This window comes from Nanorana parkeri, unplaced genomic scaffold (genome assembly GCF_000935625.1).
Source record: "Nanorana parkeri isolate BGI_ZX_2015 unplaced genomic scaffold, ASM93562v1 scaffold224, whole genome shotgun sequence".
NCBI lineage: Eukaryota > Metazoa > Chordata > Amphibia > Anura > Dicroglossidae > Nanorana > Nanorana parkeri.
Genome location: NW_017306492.1, coordinates 1,586,570 through 1,606,824, shown reverse-complemented (window position 1 = coordinate 1,606,824; position 20,255 = coordinate 1,586,570). Strand labels below are relative to the sequence as shown.

The 20,255-nt window shown below is 38.7% G+C and overlaps 1 protein-coding gene across 1 annotated transcript in view; it reads left to right on the top strand.

Annotated features, from left to right (window-relative positions):
* Positions 1–20,255, top strand: part of COL4A3 (collagen type IV alpha 3 chain) — an 89,989-nt gene that overhangs the window by 12,692 nt on the left and 57,042 nt on the right. Inside the window, exons 2-5 of the mRNA XM_018556079.1 lie at positions 6,360–6,559; positions 11,599–11,655; positions 14,206–14,310; positions 16,062–16,142. Of these exons, the coding sequence (XP_018411581.1) occupies positions 6,360–6,559; positions 11,599–11,655; positions 14,206–14,310; positions 16,062–16,142 (443 nt within the window). The remainder of the gene's footprint in view (positions 1–6,359; positions 6,560–11,598; positions 11,656–14,205; positions 14,311–16,061; positions 16,143–20,255) is intronic.

The following is a 20,255-nucleotide window of genomic DNA, read 5'->3' as shown; positions in this document are numbered from 1 at the left end:
TATATATATATTATTGTGTGCCTATGCCTGGTTTAAAAAAAACACGTTTCCAGGAACTACTAACCTTTTTCACACTTCAGAACTGCCCTTTGCAGTTGCTAGAGAACTCAGAGATCTAACTTCAGAAATCAAATATAAATTTAAAAAAAAATGTTTTATTACAGGCACATGATATAGTACCATGAATTTACACTGTTTTCACATACTATTTATTCTCATCAGTCCCTGCCCCCAAGGAGCTTACCATCTAAAGTCCCTATCTTATAAGCATACAACCAAGTATGTGGAGTATGTGAGGAAACCAGTGTAAGCCTTGGTAGAACAAGCAAACTCTATTCATTGTGTGGTTTCTCGGACCAATGCAGTTGTTGGCTTGTGTTGTTGTGGGCTCGACATTCACAACAGCACAAACTACTCCACCCACTATCCCCTGAATAGCTGGAGGCAAGTTCGGGCTCAGTTGTTCTTGTTACTTCAAAGAAGCTGGCAAAGGGCATCAGAGAAGGCACAGAACTGCACGGCTGAGCTGAAGAAGATCCAGCTAGCAGCTTTCAGAGGAGGAGGGGGCGGGGGTAGTTTAAGGTTTCTTGTGTGCACTGTTACACCCAGAAGAGTGTCGGCAAAAGTCTTCTGTCTCCCGTAGAGCATGTGCTAAATATGCCCCCATCCCGTCTGAGCTGAAATGAGCTTTCATATTTGCATGTACTGTGGCCAGGGCAATGCAGGTTGTTAACATGGCAACCACTGTTCACTTTCCCAAGTGTTGCAACCTTTTTGTTTATGGAAAACTGAATGGGTGTTTTGACACCAGTGAGATTTCATCATAATGATAATGAGTATGGTGAAACAGAACCAGGTTTACATTAACAGTGTGATAATCAAAATGTGTTTTCCCATCTTTAAAGTAACATAGCTTATAACTTATCAATAGTGCAAATGTAATTCTGTTATTGTCCCGCTTATAAATGCACTAAGTATGTTTCTAGTCCAAAGCATTAACAAATAAAATAGAAGCTTTCAAATGAATCAACTAATAAATAAAATGGATACAAATATACATACAAAAGGTAAAAAAGAAATTACCAACAAAATACTGTAGAAAGGGCTAACAAGGGTTAGAAATTGCTTAATTAGTAACTACTTTTTAAATATTTTGTTGATTTCTTTATTTTTTTGGACAGTTGCAGGTTTATTGGAAGCCATTAAGTGCCATTATGTGCATATCAATGGGCAATACTTTGATTTGCACAAAAGCACTCATCTATCAATGAAGGCTGCAACCTTTACAGGCTTTAGGTGTGAAGCCTTCACTCATACAAAGGTTTTCACAGCCACTCCTAATACATGTAAGAGAACATGGCTGTCAAAAGGACAACCCAGCCCCGCAGAAGACACCAGCAGAGAATCTCTCCCAATGTAATCTGTGGGACTCCACTATCAGTTTGACGAGCTGTCAAACTGATAGTGTTGCTTTCTCAGTGTAATATATGAGCCGTATCCTCCAATGTGCTAAGAGCAGGAGAGACTTCCTACCCAGCTGAACCTTACTACCACAATACCCAATGCAGAAACCACTGTCTTAAAATCAGACCTGGTTATTTGATTATCCCTATATATGGGCAGAACTTATATGAAAGCATCTACACATCCCATGCTTGTTTTAATACCATAAGTTAAAAAGGCAACTAGAAAATATTTGAGATTAAATTATTATTGATCATCAGCCTGGTTAGGAATGTAAAGCAATGTCCAGGTATTACATTATTCTAAAGTGAGTTTTTGCAGATGAAGCATATACAAGACATTTGTCATCTTTCCTAACCTACAAACTTGATAAAGATAGAGTACAACAAAGAAAATAAATGTTCGAAACATTATACATACACTGTAATGTAATGCACCTCAAAACTGTATAGGTAATGTTATGTGTCTCTTGTTCTCAGACAGGCAAGGCTGGTAGCTTTAAATTACACATTGAACTGTGCTATTAAATAGCTGAGCAAGATGGCAGAATGGAAACCTTGTAAAACGCTTTTAAATCAGTTCGTTGTGTTCAGTATAACTTTGATCTGTTTTGTGCTTTTTGTTACTCAATGTGTGCCAACCATATCAAACATCAATAAAAAAGCAGAGGTTTGATCATAACTCAACATGTTTTCTATAACTCTGCCACATGTGTCTGTTGGCAATGTAGCGCTGATATAAATCAACTGTCTTGAGAAAACAATGTTCCAGATAATAACCTCAAAATATTTCTTTATACTTAAAACCTGCAATTTATTTTAAAAGCAGTGTTTCAAACTTATACACATGGGTCTTGGGTAAAATCAGAAAGTAAATGTTCTGAATCTAAACTGCACTAAGGTTAAAAAGATGGAGGACAGCGTGGAGCTCAATATAATCATGTAATCCCACCTACAGTATATGTGCTGGAGACAACTTGGGATCCAAAAACCAAGCCAGGCTGTGTACTGGGATTCAGTTATTATCCTAAAGGACCATTTAAATTTTTGAGGTGGTTTGACACAAGTTATTACACATGCTGAAGCAGCCCATTGAAAATAATTTTTGCCTAATATGCTAAAAAAAAAAAAAGCACATGACCCTTTTTTGCAATGCACTGCAATGCATTACCATGTGTTGCTGTAGTTGCAGCACGCTACAGCACAGGTGCGCTGCCTTAGTGTATTATCAAAATGAATGGCACTGCAATGCAGCAACGCATGTTACACTTCCATGTAACGCATGCTATGCCGCAATGTGCAGTAATACATGAAATATGTCTTGCTGCATTGTGGTGGCATTGAATAGCACCCAAACACGCTACAGGAACGCACCCTAGTTGCAGTTAAATAATACAGCAGGGCTGTAAAAGCATTACTATAATACAGCAAAGCAAAGCTGTACAAAAATATATCTGGTCATTTTTATGTATAGGTGAATGTTAGCATTTTGTGATCTTTTGTTGAATTTGGACTGCTATTGGGTGTGTACACATGATTGATGGGGGGGAGTTAAAATCTGCCCCAGAAGTGATTTGGGACCAAGGTTAAGAATTTCCACCCCCATCTCCATGGCACCATTGTAATGCTTCCTTATTAGGTGCTAACTGATTGCAAGTACAATCATTCCTTCATAGAGAAATAATGGCATGCAAGGTCGAGTGGCCAGAAGTCACTCATCTTGCAGATAAGGGAGCTAAGGCCTCCTTGGTTTGGAGACTCACTGTGCACTCAATGATCCTACTAGTGTTCAAAGGACACTAGTACGTTTAGCAGCACTACTGTAAAATAAAAAGATTCAAAATGGAAATAACCCCATGGCAAGCGAGTACCCCACTACCAATAGAGTCCCATTCACATATATGCTTTCCAATGCTACTATAATTGGGTAAAGTATTGCATTACTGTAAGACTTTTTTTCGTTCAGATTTGTTATGCTAATAACATAAATGGAAAATTAATTCACATTCAAAAAGCTGAACATATTCAGCACAAGAGAGGAAATGGCATCTTTCTTGCTGTCATTCATCAACTTCAAATTTAATTTCGGGGTGACAGCATGCATTAAATACAATTTAATCCTCAGCCTCTCAATTTGCAGAGACAGCTGGTTTTAGGTACACATCCGCCCCTTTAATTATAGATCACAGTGCCAATATGTTCTCATGAATACTTTTAACAACTGTTTAGGACCCTTCGTTCAATGTGTCTGTGCAACATATGTTGCAGTGTGCCATAGCATTCTAACAAATAATCCCCATCTGCACATAGTAATCATACATTAAATAAGCTAAAACAGCACAGATGTATAAACCCCAAAGTACAATTATTCGACACTGAAAAATCTGCCAAAACAGCACTTTTTTTGTGCAGCTGATATCTCGTTTCAGTTAAGTTCAAATCAGGTATGCAATTTATTAGCTCCAGATGTGCATATAAAATTGTAACTCTGCCATCTGCTGGAGAAATTGTGGTAGTGCAGGGGATAGTTATTTGTGTATTTTCAAAGCTAGACTCAATCTGAATAACATCAAGAGAACAGTCGTTCACGTTTCACATTAAGAACAAAGTACAAAAATTTAATAATGAAATAATACAGCTGTTTTGTATTCATTTAGGTGTCATTTAGTCTTAAATCCATTAGTCGCCATTAAACATTTTGTCTATAATTGTGTTAAGATAACTAATCTGGTTATGGAGATGGGACAGAGAAAAAAAAACCCTGTTCATGTATTGTGTATAAAGGTGTGTGTGCTTTTTATGAACAATTTAGAGCCACTGATAATGATGCTTGTGATGTGTATATAGTGTATATAAAGGCAAAACTGTTTTTTTAGATTTGCATACGGGAAGTGTTAAACTCTCTGTCAAGTTTGTATTGCTTTCTGCGTGTGCCTGCTATGGAGATTAACCCTCTCTATTTTTCTAGGTCAGCAGAGGCGCCCAAACAAATCAGACGAAGTCTTGGGGGTTACCCACTTAGCTGCCGCAGGCAGTTGAGTGAAAAACCTAGCCGAAGTGAAGTGAGCCAATCGCTGTTCGGCTGTTCACTTCGGCCCTGTATGGCTGATTTCAGCTGTACATCGGCTGCCTTCGGCTGGCTTCGGTTCAGCCAAGCATGTTCAGCATGTTCGGCTGAGCCGAATGAAGAGAACGTTCGACTCAGCTGATCGAACATCTGGATCGACTGAGCCGAACCTCAGGCTGTTCACTGCCTGCCGCTCTCCCCTATTCTCATAGGGGCCGAACGGCAGTGAGTAAATAGCCGAATGCCCCAGAATGGCATTTGGTTCAGTTATTCTGCTCGCTACCTCCGAGGTAGCGAGCAGAACAAAAAAATTACATGTACATAAAATGTTTTAAAAAACGGTGTGGGGTCTCCCTCCCGACTCATACCAGAACTTTTAGGTCTGGTAGAAAAGTTAGAAGGGACCCCATGTTAAAAAAATTTAAAAAATGTCTTGGGTCCCCCCCCCCAAGTCATACCAGTCATACCTGGTAGGAATTTTAGGAGGACACCACGGTTTTTCACCTATTTTTGGGGGTGGGGTTCCTCCCTAAAATTCCTACCAGAATACCAAGGTCAATCACGACGTCCAGCATTGTCCACGATTATGACAACTCTGCAAAATGAAAAAAAAACCTGAGGCCAGCCGACTCGTCTGCACGCGATGAACTCCTGCTGCAATATGACATTCTGACGGATGCTGGCAAAATATAAACAATTGGGCAGAGATAGCAGTGTGATAACATTTGGAGATGACAGGTTCTCTTTATTGAATCTGTCACTTTCATTACAGGAGTTTTAGCACAGCACTGTGCTCGGATTCCTGGCACAGGAAGGCTGCATGTTCAGCTCTCCTGTCTCAGTGTTCACACGGAGCAGAGCAGAGCAGAGCAGAGAACAGATGTATTTTCCTATACCATTGGAGTATGGAGTATGGAACACTGTTGGTGGTTACTTATTACAGACAGGGGTGGACGAGTGCTGTTCAGCCTTGTGATTGGCACCCTTCTGCCACACAGCATAATAGGGATGTTCAGATACCAGTTCAGATACCAGTTCAGATACCAGTGCCGATACTTGGTATTTTCATGAGAACTACCAGGGCCACAGCGGTTGCAGCTGCAACCGGGCCCTGGCGCTTCACCACTGTATTGTTTTAGAAAAACTGACACTAAACACTTGTACTTGGTCTGGAAAAAATTATATCGGTGCATCCCTAAAATATATATATATATATATGTATATATATATATATATATTTAAAAACATATCATAAATTAAAACAGGGATGCACAAATCCCAGGAGCCACATAGCCAATACTGCCTAAAAATAATAGCTGCCTCCTAACTTTTGAGTTTTTCTCTAGTCTAGTCTTGTAGCTGGAAAAGTATCAGTACTTGTACTTGTACCAAGTACAGTACTTGGTATCTGAACATCCGTACTGCATATCCAATTTGGATAGATTAATGCAAATGTATTTTTTGTGGCAGATGGTAATGCAATGGGACTATTTAGCCTATGTGTTGTTTCCAATGTTGTTGTCAGCTCCAAGGAGGCCAAAATCAGATAGCTGAAATGTGTAACTATAGAAGGGAATAGTGTTAACCCCTTCGTGACTGACGACGTACAGTGTACGTCGCCAGCATCGGGGCTGTTTAGGTTAAACCAGAAGCAATGGACATTATTTTTTTTACTAGTGTCACCTGACACAAAATGTGCATTATCGAGATCTCAAAAAGCAAGAATTTTCTATTTTGGTAAAAGGGCAGAGGTTTATCACTATGTGATAGATATAAAGGCTCGCCAAAATCACAATTTCCTGACTTATTTTCCTCTTTTTTTTCTACAGAACAAGTGTCAGCATGTACTCACGATGGACAGCTTTATGCCGACAGGGATGTCTGGAAACCAGAACCTTGCCAAATTTGTGTTTGTGACGGTGGGAACGTTTTGTGTGATGAAATCCTGTGTGATGATACCGATCCTGAGTGCCCTAACCCTGAGATTCCATTTGGAGAGTGCTGTCCAATATGTTCAACAGCTTCACCTGTAGGTATCAGTTAAAGAAGATATTTATCCAAGTCACTAACCAAAAACTAATATTAACCAAAAACAGGAATTTTGACTTCATTCTGCCTTTAGTTGCTGTACTCTTGTTCCAGGCCAGTGACTCAGAACATACTAAAAACAGAGAAGGCCAGGCAAATAACATTTTCAGGAGGTCAGCAATAGCTGCCTTCATATTGTTCCAGGCACACATTTCCTTTTAAAAAGAACATTTCCTTTACCCAAGCATGTAAACATAATGGTACCTTTATAATCGACTCCATCAGCTGTGTTAAGTGCACCCTCCCTTTCCCTAAAACATGCAGTCTAAGAAGAAGAAGCTAAATTAAAAGCTGATATGCACATTTTGACTTTTGCTAAAAGAAATGCTCATCGGCTAAGCCCTCATCTCTATCTCCAACCACTGCTTCTAATTAATGATCCATGCAAAGAGCAGTGTCATGTGACTGTCATAGGAAAGGCAGGGGTGTGTTTGGCCTGTGGGATGTAATTGACATTCACTATCTTGTGCGAGTTAAAGCCCTATTGACACTCAGTATTTATTACTGTAATACAGCCAGCAGGACCGGATTTACTCTCCCTGCTGCCCCAAGGCCGGGTTCCTCAATGCCACTTGTGAGGATATAGCTTAAACCCAGTCCCGAACAGACCCTAGGCACGGACTGGGATGAACCAGAATAGGGTGGGACACCTGGCCACATCAAGCTAGCATATCTGTGATATCTCTAAAGTCATCCACAAAACACTAAAGATAACGATCAAGGGGGTGCCTGTAGCCGTATGGAGTCTGTGGTCTCCCTTAGTGGTCTGTGGTACCTTAACGTAAAGTTACACTAAACTCAGGAGTGAAACCTTAAACATGTATTCAAGTTCTCTAACTGGTAACAGAAATGTAGCTTATGTGTATCACTTGGCTGTAGATCCTCAAATCACCTCTGAATTCGTGCTGACACTGTCCTTCCTTCTGGATGGTGGCTATCTTTGTTTCCCATGGCCCCTGTGTGTGTTGTAATGTAGCTCGCTCCCAAGAATAACTACAATCTCAGTCTACAGCTGAGTGATGCATATATAGGGTACCGTATTGTTAATAGATAACGTACTTTAATGCATTTTTACAATTTAACTCCTGAGTTTAGTGTCACTTTAGGTTCATATCTTAGATCAATAGTCATAAGGTATTTCTCCAAACACAATAGTACTTCTGCACACTTTGAAAATTGATCAAGGAAGAACCACACTGCAAACAAAATACAAAGGAAGATAGAGGGCACAAGGACCTAGTGTACTGTCCCAGTACCAACCTCACTACCTGGAAGTGCTGCTTAGCTGCCTAACTGAAGCTGTGAGATGAATGTCACTACCTGCTACCATCCTGTAGGTTCATCTCTCTGTACCTGGGAGATCCAAGTTCTCACTTCTTCAGTTGCTGCCGCTGGCTACGGAGGATTGCTGGACTTTGACATCTCTGCCCCTTGTTGTTCTTCCACATCTGGACTCAAGATACTGCTGGACAGGGAAATACAGGATATTCACAGCCTCAAAAAAGCTACTTATTTTTATTCCTTAGTATATTTTCACTGTATTGCCATTGATGTTAGAGGAGTTGCTTTATCGGTAAATTTGTGTTATTTGGCGCAAGATTGGTTTCTAGTAGTTATTCCTGCAACCATTTGAAGAGCTTATCCCTATAAGCTATACTGCTTCCACTGCAAGATACACCTTTTTTCTTTTCTTCAATTCAGTTGAGTGCATTCAATGATAATTATATACTGTACATGATGATCCACTCTCCCATGATGCAAGGCTGTTTTTTTCTTGTAAGCATATATTACTATAGTATCTCTAGAAAAGTACACGGGGTCCTTGCACCCTCTGGTATCTGATGCCGGGGAAAAGAGGCAAAGCCCTGGATGCCTATGTGGACTTGCCAAGCAACACGGATGATGATCATTTGGCCCTAAAGTAATGCTTAATCACAAACTATCAATTGACCTAAGAAGAACACTGCAAGAAATTCAAATCGCTGGAGAAAGGAGCTGCCGACACTTACACGAATGTGGTAAGCTAGTTATGCATCGCATTCCGGCAGTGGAGTAAAGAACTGAAAAAAGATTCCTGTAAGTCATGTTGGTACCACAAGAGTTCGGCAGTTTGGAGCCTTAGTCTTAGTCTGCCGAAATCACAGCATACTTAGCAGATACTATTGTAAGCACTTCGTTATCTGACCACCACAGCTCTCCTCCTAGTGGCAGGAAATCAGGGAAATCACCAACGACAGCCCCTGTTACACTTGTGAGTCAAACCTCTCATCAAGTAGCATCTGAAGCTCCTGGCAACAAGCCAGCATCAGTTGATGCTGATAGGTGTTACACTTGTGGCAAGCCAGGCACCTTGAGAGCAATTTTCCTTAGCTGAAGAAGCCAACTTCTCCCGGTTAGCCAGCTAACACCCACTCCTCTGATCTGTTCATCAGTTGAAAAGCAATGCGCAACGACACCAACCTACAGCCCGTCATCATTGGCAATTAAATTGTCACAGGTTTTGGAGACACTGGCACAGAAGTCACAATTGTTCACTTTAAACTTGTGAACAAAAAGGATAACATCTCAGAGAAATGTATTACACTGACTGGAGTCATGGAACCCACTCACATGTGAGAGTCTTGGACAAGTTTCTTACACCTGTGCGGCTGGGTGCAGATCTGAGGACTCTGTACTCATGCTATGCCCCTTCTAAATGGGCACCCAAGACTCACCAACTTTACCCTCCGGACATATCATGGTAATGTGTAAAAATGTGGGTGTGCTATCTGGGCAAAGTGGAGATGCACATTTCTTCTAGGGAAGTAGATCAGGATGGAATAACCACCGTGCATGCACAGTTACCCAGTACATGTATGTCTGATGTAGAAAATGTAATTGTTGAATCTGATGACAATGTACTGCCGGTGTTAATACACTCTTAATACTATAAAGGCTGCAGAGGCGTACTCTCTGGTCACAATGTAGTGGCATAGTACCTATAACCCTTTTTCTTCCTCTGACCCAGTGGACTCAGCCTCTTTTGAACCTCAGTTGCTGTCCCCACAAATGAAAAGTCTGTGTGAGCATTTCAGTGGGACTGAGATGTTTGTGGAATGGCAGGACTGGGAACGGTTTGCTTAAAGGGAGATATCCCAGGAGTCCACACGCTGTTCCCTATTTTAAATCCTATATGGAAGATGAGTAAGAAGACCTTTAGACCTAATCCAAGAGAAATGGGAGGGCAAGGTTGCTGGCACCAAGGTCTGTGTGGTATATTATATACTAAGGTTCTGAGACAAAATGCAGACACTGGTTGGGATGAGTACAAGAGAGCATGACACATGTTTAGGCCAAGAAAAGTTGCTGGTATGGCCACAGTGCCAGAAATCAGATATGACTTTTGTCAGAAGGTATAAGTTCTACTCCCTATGCAGCCTAAATGATATCACTTATGTGGCAAGTTTGTGAGAAGTGGTAGAAGACCGTAAGGATTCCATATAAACATGCTCAAAACACTGAAAAAAGCAATACCGGCGCCCCCGGTTTGCAGAGAAATCCGGCTGTAAAGTTCATTGGTACACCATAGAGGCAGCTCCCACCGGTCAACAACGACCATCGATCTGGGATATTGATGCTCAAAACACATCATGAAAGAACAGCATACGTAATGCAGATTGCAGCCAATCTGGACAGGAAGAGAAAGATTGTGCCTAATAAAATCATCTTCAGCCTCCTTCAGCATGCCAGTCAGACTTTTTGATTGGGTGTAGATAGATCTACGTTGCTTTCTCCGGGTCCAACAAAATCTCTGCACAGAGTGGGATCTGGGAGTACAATAACCACACACATCATAAGATTTTACAGGTACACAGGTCCACACTCCAATTTAGTAGATACATTGCAAATCTGTAAAAATTCAAAGTTTATTGTAGTTATTTTGCATGTTCTTTGTTCACCTAATGCTGGGTTTTATCTTGTCAGTTTAATATAGATATGTACCCAAGATCCAACTACTTTCTGTGTTTTTTATATTTTAGGGGAGTGGTTAGAGTTGCAAAAGAGGGTGTAGCTGTTGCAAACCTTTGTCAAAAGTCTATATTTGCACATCAGTAACAGTGCTGTTTCCTCTGCTATGGCTGCATTTGTACCAGCTATTGGAGTTAATTATAAAGATACTACTATGTTTGCTTGCTTGGGAAATGGAAATGTTCCCTTAACCTAACCTAAAACATAGCCCTTAACTTAACCTTAACCCTTAATTGCCCTAAAATATAACAGTCCTGTGCCAAACACAACAGAGCTGCAAGGTACCAAATAGCTTTTATTGGGTTTTTTTCATTAAACATTTAAGAATAAATCTGTAAAATCATAGGTTCCTTGAGACTATTTTACTAAAGGAGCTAAGAATCTTTACATGGTAATTTGTGTTAATATCCACTTTACTTATCCAGTTATGTGTAGATAAAATAAGTAAACATGAATTTTCTTTTTACATGATTAAAACGTTAAAGTGCATATTAATAAATAAGACAATACAAAATTGTCATAAGTGACAGCTCCACTAATTATGAGAAAAAAGAGGATTGGGGAGTCAAGGTAAGTGAGTGGAGAATGTAATTTAAACTACCCCTAATATTTGATATCTACCTCCTGGACCTACAGCCAGCTTTTACATCTGCTGGGGTCAGAAGACCTTTCATAGCTTTACAAAGGACCAACACTGTTAGAAAGAAGCAGACAGAATTCCTGAATTGGATCACTCTAGGACTAAGTTAAGGTGTAGTTTACAATTGGCACTCACCACCCCTTACTTCTTCCCTTCCCCAAGTCCACCAATGCTCTTTCATGAATAATACAAAATATATGATATTGACACAAGCCTGCTCCAGATCTGTTTTTTTTTTGGTTTTTCCACAAATTTAGTCATATTTTAAAACCATAGGTGAAAAATGTAACAACAAAAAACATAATTATTTTCTATATCTTCTTTATGAACAGCCTACCCCTACTAATGGTGGTGTAAAAACCGGAACAAAAGGAGAGAAAGGTGACAAAGTAAGTGATTATTTTATCAAAAGTTTAAAATGTTTTAGATGTATTAAGCCTTGACTCGTGGTGGCCACAAGAGAGTTGGAAATGAGACCTATCTGCATGAAAGCTTTAGAAGGTAATTACAGCAAAGTGATAATTCATAAATACAAACCACAGATACAAATTAAGTAATTGGGTCTTCATTGTTGAGATATAGATGACCCTGTATAAATATAATTATGTGCACCCTCTATTGACCAGAGCAATTCTGACACCTTTGCTACAGGCCTGTTTATTTGGCAAAAATTAATTAAGTAATAATTAGGTAATAATTTATTTAGTAACAAATTACAAAGTAATACATTTATTGTTTTTTCTGGATAAACAAGGCTTTCTTTTTGGTGAAAGTGTTTTGCAATCCATAGACTCAAAAGTAGCAACACTAAAACTAAGCATGATTGTTTTGCTTTAATTAGTGTTAGTTTAAAAACAAATATAAGTAATGCATAAAAGATATCCCTCAACCCTAAACAAAATTTAGCACATTGTCCTTGCGCAGTGTTTCTTATTATACTGTAATAATCAAGAAAAAAGGGGGAGAGAGAGAATACCCTTTCCAATACAAACTGTATGAAAATCAGGTGCATGTAGTCAGTGTACTGCGCAGGGCAAAAAATGAAGGTAACTAGTTTCGCAGACCTGATCCGCTTCCTCACACCCAGCTGTGCAATCTGATTAATACAGATACACAAAGTATATTTAATGAACTGATCCATATTTAACAGTCCAGAAAATGTTGTAAAAAATATCAAAGTACATAATTATACATACAAAACAGGTTGGGGAATGGTGTATGTCTCATATCCCCCTCCTTCTCCAGTGGTAATCCCCAGATAGGGTCAATGTCATTCACCCCCATGGATCGCAGAGGACACAGGAGCGACACTCCCAGTGAGTCTATAAGCATAATCAAATCAGTCATACTATTAAACGTTGTCAATTAAAAAAAAGATTTTGTAGACAAAAAAATATACATTTTATAATTTGTCCTGTTTAAAATGGCACTAAATTTATAATTCTGGTCCAAAACAATGCAAAGGTATTGACAAATGATAATATGACAATAAACAACATGGGAGAAAGGGAATAAGGCCTTAATTAGAGCTGATTAGGGTAAACTAAGGATTATTAAGAGATTCAATGTTTTATTTACTTATCATGTTGCTTCAACTGACAACTTTTGCAGATGCCCTTTCATTTGCAGATGAATGAAACAGAGTAAGGACTTATGCACACGGCAATGGAAATATATGAGTCCAGGTGCCATTGAATGCCGTTCAAAGCTATGGCTGATTGCACATCTAGACATTTAGCAGCATCAAGGTGCATTCAGCCTAGCTGTGTTTACACACACTAGAATTTTCTGCATCCCGGGGCCGTTAAGCCCGGTTCTAAACACAAGAACAGTGATCTAGAAAACCTAAAAGTTATTTATCATTCACATATACATTTGAATGTGTTTAATGTGCATGAGGCCTCAGCCTTTGCTCACACCTCTGCTCCCACATTGCAAAGATGTGAACTGAGTCTAAATGCAAAAGTAACAAAGTTACTTTATATGTCCCGATCTCACACCTGAACAGTGTTTATAAACACCGTGTCAGAAGGTCTGTTGTTTGACAGCAGCAGCTGTATTTAAACAAACTCAAAATACCAGCAAATGTGAAGGGGAGATTGGTAGTGAAGCAGAAGGACAAGGAGTACTTCACACACCCTGTGTACTTCAGTAAAGTTTTTGGGGGTTTGTAGCTTGTAGCAAGGACCACAGCTGGTTAAAATAGAAGGTTTGGGGGAGGGATCAATTGTATTTAGCTGTTTTTTTACATTACTAATTTAGAATGTCTCAAAGCTAAGAAACTATCTAAACAGTAAATATTTACAATCAAACAGATATATGTATGGACAGGACATAGGTGTAATAAACATAATCAACATATTTAATATTTCTAATAAAAGGTATTTCAATAAACATTTCTGAACAAATAAATTATTGACAAATTATCCTGAGGGTTACATGTATCCTTACAACTATTATGAACCTATTCTTGTGACAAAACACAGCCTCCTATAAGCTTTATTATTTTAGGTTTCTTTCAATGAAAGTTAAAAACATATAGTAAATAAGTAACATTAAAAAAGAGACAGTACAAAAATAAGGATTAAATACATGAACAAAAAAGGAAAAAAAAAACACAAATACAAAGAACACTACTTGAAAAAAAATTAATAAAATAAATAAATAAATACAAAGAAAGAAAAAAGAACTGCCTAAGAAGCTTATGTAATTAAAGGAGAACTATGAGATGAGTGATTTCCACTCACCTCATAGTTCTAGCCGACCTGGGACAATGAGACTGTCACTTTAGGCCAAACCAACAAATAGATGTTTAATGGAGTTTTCAGATGCACAAACAGGCAAATAAACTGTTTTAACAATTACCAATAGTACAGATGAAAATGAGGTATTCTGGCAAGAATTGCTGTATATAACACAGTATTTATATTTCTTATCAGGGCACTAATGGCATTCCTGGCAGAAATGGTGAGAATGGCGGTCCTGGTGTACCTGGTCCTCCTGGCCCTCCTGGAATTTGTGAAAACTGTGCTTCCCCTGGAGGGGTATGTAAACTCTATTTTGCATTTTCACATTCCACATTTCATAGGTAGGTTCTATGAGAAAAAATATTGTACACATTATTATTTTCATGTAAGTTATAATCATATTTTCAGGAGATGACACAAGAGTGAGAGGACATAGATCAGGGGTAGCAACCCTGGAGAGATGGAAATGTAATTGAATAACATGGAAATCAAAGATCACCAGGGTGTAGCACACTTTTTTTTATTAAGGTGGTAACCGAGCAAGGCATGTAAGAATGGTTTGTTGAAAGGAATCCAGGGGTCTGTAGTAAGTAACGCAGAGTTCATAGGTCAGTAATATGTAACACACAGTGCAGGGGCCAGCACTAATTTTCTACCCCCTAAGCTAAAATCACACACAAAACAAATCCCCCTGTCCCCCTGTAAAATTCACTCATCAAACCTCAGATGCAGCGGCATATGGCAATGTAAGGGAAGTCCTCCCAGCTCTTTCCCTGACCTGTGTCAGATGATACTATGATACTCCAGAGCTAAGGAGGAGCCTAGAACTTTCCTCAGCTCAGCAGTGTCTAATGTTGCTTTAATCTGAGGTTTGAGAGGTGGCAACCACTTCTGACAGAGAGGTGGCAGGGCAGAGTGTTATCTATCCCTCACATGGTTGAGATTGAGTAGTTGCCCACAGAAGCCAATCAGTTTATCTCTTCAGTTTCTTCAGTAATGCTTTGAAAATGAAAGAGAGAAGCTGATTGGTTGCCATGGGCAACTGCTCCAGATACTGTCTGCTCCAGATTTGATTCCCTTTAATGTGTTTTACAAGCCACAGCAGACTAGGCTGGTGTGAATGAGTCTTTCTAGTTTAAGATTAAATGAGGTTAAGTAAAGACTAATATTGCACAGCAATACTTTTGGAAATGTTACATTTATCTTGAGGCTAACATGCAGGATAGAATGGGAAGGTGCACAATTACATTTACACCTCATCTTGTTGAAGGAGCATCACAGTGTTTCCAGTGCAGAGATTCAATAGGGTTGGACAGGGTAGCTGTCTCATCACACCCTGTTCTCAGTGAGACATCTGTATCTTTATGTCCATACACAGAGAGGAACTGATGTCAAACAATAGGTAATAGTTTATATAGGGAGGGCCGGGACTAACACATGGCTTGGGATGTGATTCAGTAGGGTGCAGAGTGCACTGCATTTTGGAAGGCAGACATGTTCATTATAGAACTAACCTTTGTGTTCTGCTGAACTTCCCAAAGTAAAGTATTTCCAGTATAAATCCCAGGAATAGCAGGATCCAGTAAAGCAATGTTCTGTAGCCCGCAAAATGATTTTTGCCAAGGGGTTTTAGTATATTTAATAAGAAATATAGGCTGGATACATGATTGCACACAATGGTGAAGACATACATAAAGCTGTACTTGATTCCCTATGACATTTAAAATGGTAATTGACACTGACCATATTGTCTGTAGATTTCATATTTTACACACTGTAGAGTCTAGACATAAAATATTACAATAAATATCATCCAGTCTGAAAGTTTGAAATTCATATTTCAGAAGAAAAGAAGCATTTCCATAAGACAACTTGTTATCGACTTTACAAACGTGCAGCGTGCAGCTATATATTATAAATATTTGCATTTACCTTCTATTTTACTACCATAAGACATCACTTTCCAAAAGATATGGGGACGCCTGTAAATTAAATATTTATGTATTTTAAGTAATAACTCTTTTTCTACATTATTGTCTTTTTTACAGCCCTACCAGCCTCAATATGACTCAAAATCTGGATATGATTTCAAATCTGGCGGAGGTCAAATGGGGAGTCAATCAATGCTTGTAAGACTGTAATCTTTATTTTATCTCAGATAACCTTCCTTTTTTCAGAAATAGTAAGGACTTTAACAGATTTTTATCACGTAACTAAGTACTTAAAACACACTCCACAGGACTAATTTACTAAAGGAGTAAATGAAATGATGCAGTGAACCTGCATGCCCTTCAAACACCTATTCAGGTTCAGGGTAATTGTCTAATATTAGCATGAGGTTGTTTGGGTGTTTGATATGTATTCCTTTTGTTAATTAGTCCAAATTCTTTGGATGAATGGACATTTTATTATATTGCATTATGTTGTTAAATTTGAAGAATGGACACAGTCACTAATGACTTAAAGTGTATTACCACTTTCAAAAGCAAACTTGAGAAAACCCCTACTACATGTTTGGTATGTGTTTCTATTCACACAGCAAATCTCAAAATATATATTATTTAAAATATCTTACTTTTTTCTATTTCTTTACCTAATTCTATGTTGTAGGCCTTTGCAGGCTTCTCTCTCAATTTCAGTAACAGGAAATGCTGATTGTCCTAATAGAAAGACTTAAGGCAGACTGAGATTCGCCTCATTAACATACAATGCTTTTAGATCTATTCACATCATTCTATGTGAATGAGAAACATGTAACAAATATAAAATGGACGTTATCCCAATTTGGCTGCAAAAGTGGATATTTTTCATTCAATGTGGAAGGTTGACGTGTCCAAGGTGAATGCTGATACTGAATTTGGTTCTTGGACCTAGCAATATGTTAAAAAATAAATATTACCGGTTGACTCATTTCTCTCCAAGAGGTTATCCAAAGAAATCATGATGTTAAAACAGACTAAAAATTTGCCTGCAAGTTGCATTTCTGGCTAAATCCACCAAACTTTCAGAACTTTCATATGAGATGGAATACTTTTCACCACACCTATAGGCTAAACGAGATGCTAGCACAAAAGCAATAGCTTGCAGATATGTTGAACTCCAGGCAAGCAGCCAAATAGAGTTGAAATACATATACAGCATGTGAACAGCCTGACCTACCAATGGATTGGAATTCCGTTCAGCCTGTGAGATAGGCAATTCAACCCATACAACTCAAGCTGCTATCTCTTTGCAGACTACATTGTTGAGCATTCTCCCTATGTGTAATCATGCTCAGTGTACAGACTGACAGCACTGTTTAAAACAACAGAGCTCCAATTGGCTTAGTGTACTACTACCTTTAAGATTTTGATGAAAAGTTAACTTATATTTACCTAGATTTCAGCTTAAGGGGAAATTAAGTGTAAGCTTTGTTAGCTTAGATAATTGAATCCTTACAATATAAATCATAGTTTGAAACACTATTGGCAAATCACATGTGTAAATGACTGATTAATTGTGTACTTCACTCATTGCTAATAAGTAAGCAGTTTACAATGTATGTTACATTGTTATGACACAACTTGACAACAACAACTAATTTTACCATATATTACTGCATCGTAACATCACTTCTTTGTGGGTCAAAGCATGGAAAAATAACTAGTGTTTACATGTCTACTAATATTTATTAAACATTCTTCTGTAACCTAATTATTAGATGGAAACAGCACATGTTTTTAGGAGTGTAAATATTTCTACACAAACAATTCTACGCACGATAGTTTGCCAAACATTGTGATTTATAAAAGCATTTCAAGACTAGTGAACATGAAATCCCTTTGATCATTTACTCACTGATTGTAAAATGTCTTCTGAATCAATATATTCTTATATTATCCACTGGTAATTATAACTGTGGATAATGTTAGTTGTAAGAAAACCATTCGGGTTAAAGAGTATCTAAACTCAAAAACAAAAAGTTAATATATTGCAGGTTCACTCAATTTTTACCAGATTATCCTGCCAGTAACACTCTTACTGTCCTAGAGTGATAACTCTCACTAATTGCACTGTATCTGTGAGGGGCAGTGTTGTCACCATAGGCTGTTCTCCTGATGTAGACTGCAAACTCCTACCTCTTTTCTCATCTCGATTTCAAAGAGGGGCATTGCTTTGTAGCCAGGAAAGCTAATAACAGTGTTTGAGATTTCATTGCAGTCTACAGAAAGTCACGCAGGCTCAAGATTTCTAGCACAATAAACATGATTTTTTTTGAGTCTGCAGATCACTTACAGTACTTGGCACCACATCTAAGTACTTGTAATCTGCAGAATCAGATATGTGTTTTTGGGTTTTGGATTTGGTTTAGATATATAGTAATGATTTCTTTCTCTCAGCCTTATGAACCTTTAGATACTGTAGATTAAACAACGAAGGACAAATAATAATAATTGATATTTCAGTCACTAAAATAAAATGGTGAAATCCATCAAGTAGATTCCTATGATTTTCAGAGACTGTTATGGCAAGTTTTTCCGGCTTCCTGGCTTTGTCCAACCCACATACCACAAACCTAACCCAACAAACGAAGACACCACACTATAAGGGGGATTTATCAAAACTGGAGCAGGAAAAATCTGGAGCAGCTGTGAACTGCAACTAATCAACTTCTCTCTTTCATTTTCAAATCTCAACTGAACCAACTGAAGAGAGAAGCTGATTGGTTGCCCTGGGCAACTGCTCCAGATTCTATCTGCTCTAATTTTGATAAATTCCCCCCTGCGTGTTCCCACCACTGATTCATTTTGGTGCTCACAATCCACAAGTCTCCTCCATCTGATATTTTTCACTTTAACCACTTGCTGACCGGGATGTTTATACCCCCTTCCTGTCCATTTGAACTATGGCCACAGAGCTGCTGTGATGGTCCCGGGCTCACACCGGGAACAGCGGAGCTCGGGATCGCCTGCAGCGGCTGCGACAGAGGGGGGGGCGCACACCCGCACGCATATCACAAGCGATCGGGCGTCTCTACAGACACCTGAATGCTTGTATGTAAACAGCCATCGCTGGCTGTTTACATTCAAAGCCGATTTCCCATTCGTGCACGCCGCCTAGCGGCGGCCACGGGCAGGGCTTTAAAAGCACCCACCCACATTCAAGAAGCCGCTGTCCGTCCGTTTAATTACAACGGCCGGACAGCAGGTGGTTAAACAGAGTCTATTCATTCAACTCCTGAAGTGTCATATTTCTCACATCAATCCCTACAACAAGCAATCATATTAATGCCAATGCCAATACTATTATTATTTGTGGTTCAATTGTTCAGCCATTTAAACAGGCAATTCAATTGCTATGTAAACCAAATATTGTTACAAGTTATACAGTTATAAGCATAGGCGTGTGCAGCCTATTAGGAAGCTGCAGCCATGCTTCCTCGCAGCTTTCCAGGCACTGAGGACTGCGGCTGTTATGTGAGGAATGTAAGTGGCAAGTGCTGCTGTGCTATGTATCACTGAGCCAGTCATAGAGAGATCTTTGTGATCTTTCCACCAGCTCAGTGACTAAAAACACAGTGCCCGCTGTTGTGGTTTCGTAATTGTGCTCGGGGTGAAGGCCTATGGTTAGGAGTTAAATGAAACAAGAAAAGGATGCCTTTCTTATGAATAAGAAAGAAGGTGACAGTTTTTCCATTTGGTAAAAATGCAACAAAAAGTAGATGCCCTTGCATGAAATGTTAAATCTCTACATAGGTACAGGTATTAATTATTTTATTTCATTCTAAGTCATTTAAAGTCAATTTACTTAAATGTTTAACTTCTCTATTAACTCTTCTTTATAAGAAATACTTATGTGTTGCATGAACGCTATTAACCAAAGCTTTTCATTTTAGCTAATGATGACATTCATTCCTACTAAATCAAACTCCTCTAATCCACAGTTCGGAGGAAGTGTTTTTCCTAACGCCATATGACATAACATGACTCTTTATGTGCTACTGATTTACATTCCATTATAGCATTTATTATTTGCTGTAGACCACGTAAGCGGGACCTGACAGAATCATTTGGTGACACTTCTTGGATTCTCCATACTCCTGTCCTGTTCTGCATATGTTTTGGTTATAAAAAAAATACAGATTCTATTGTTGTACATCCTTTGCATAAATATGCTCTTTGCTTGACATTCCACAGTAGGAGTGAGCAATATGAACTTGACACACACACACGCATATATATATATATATATATATATGTGTT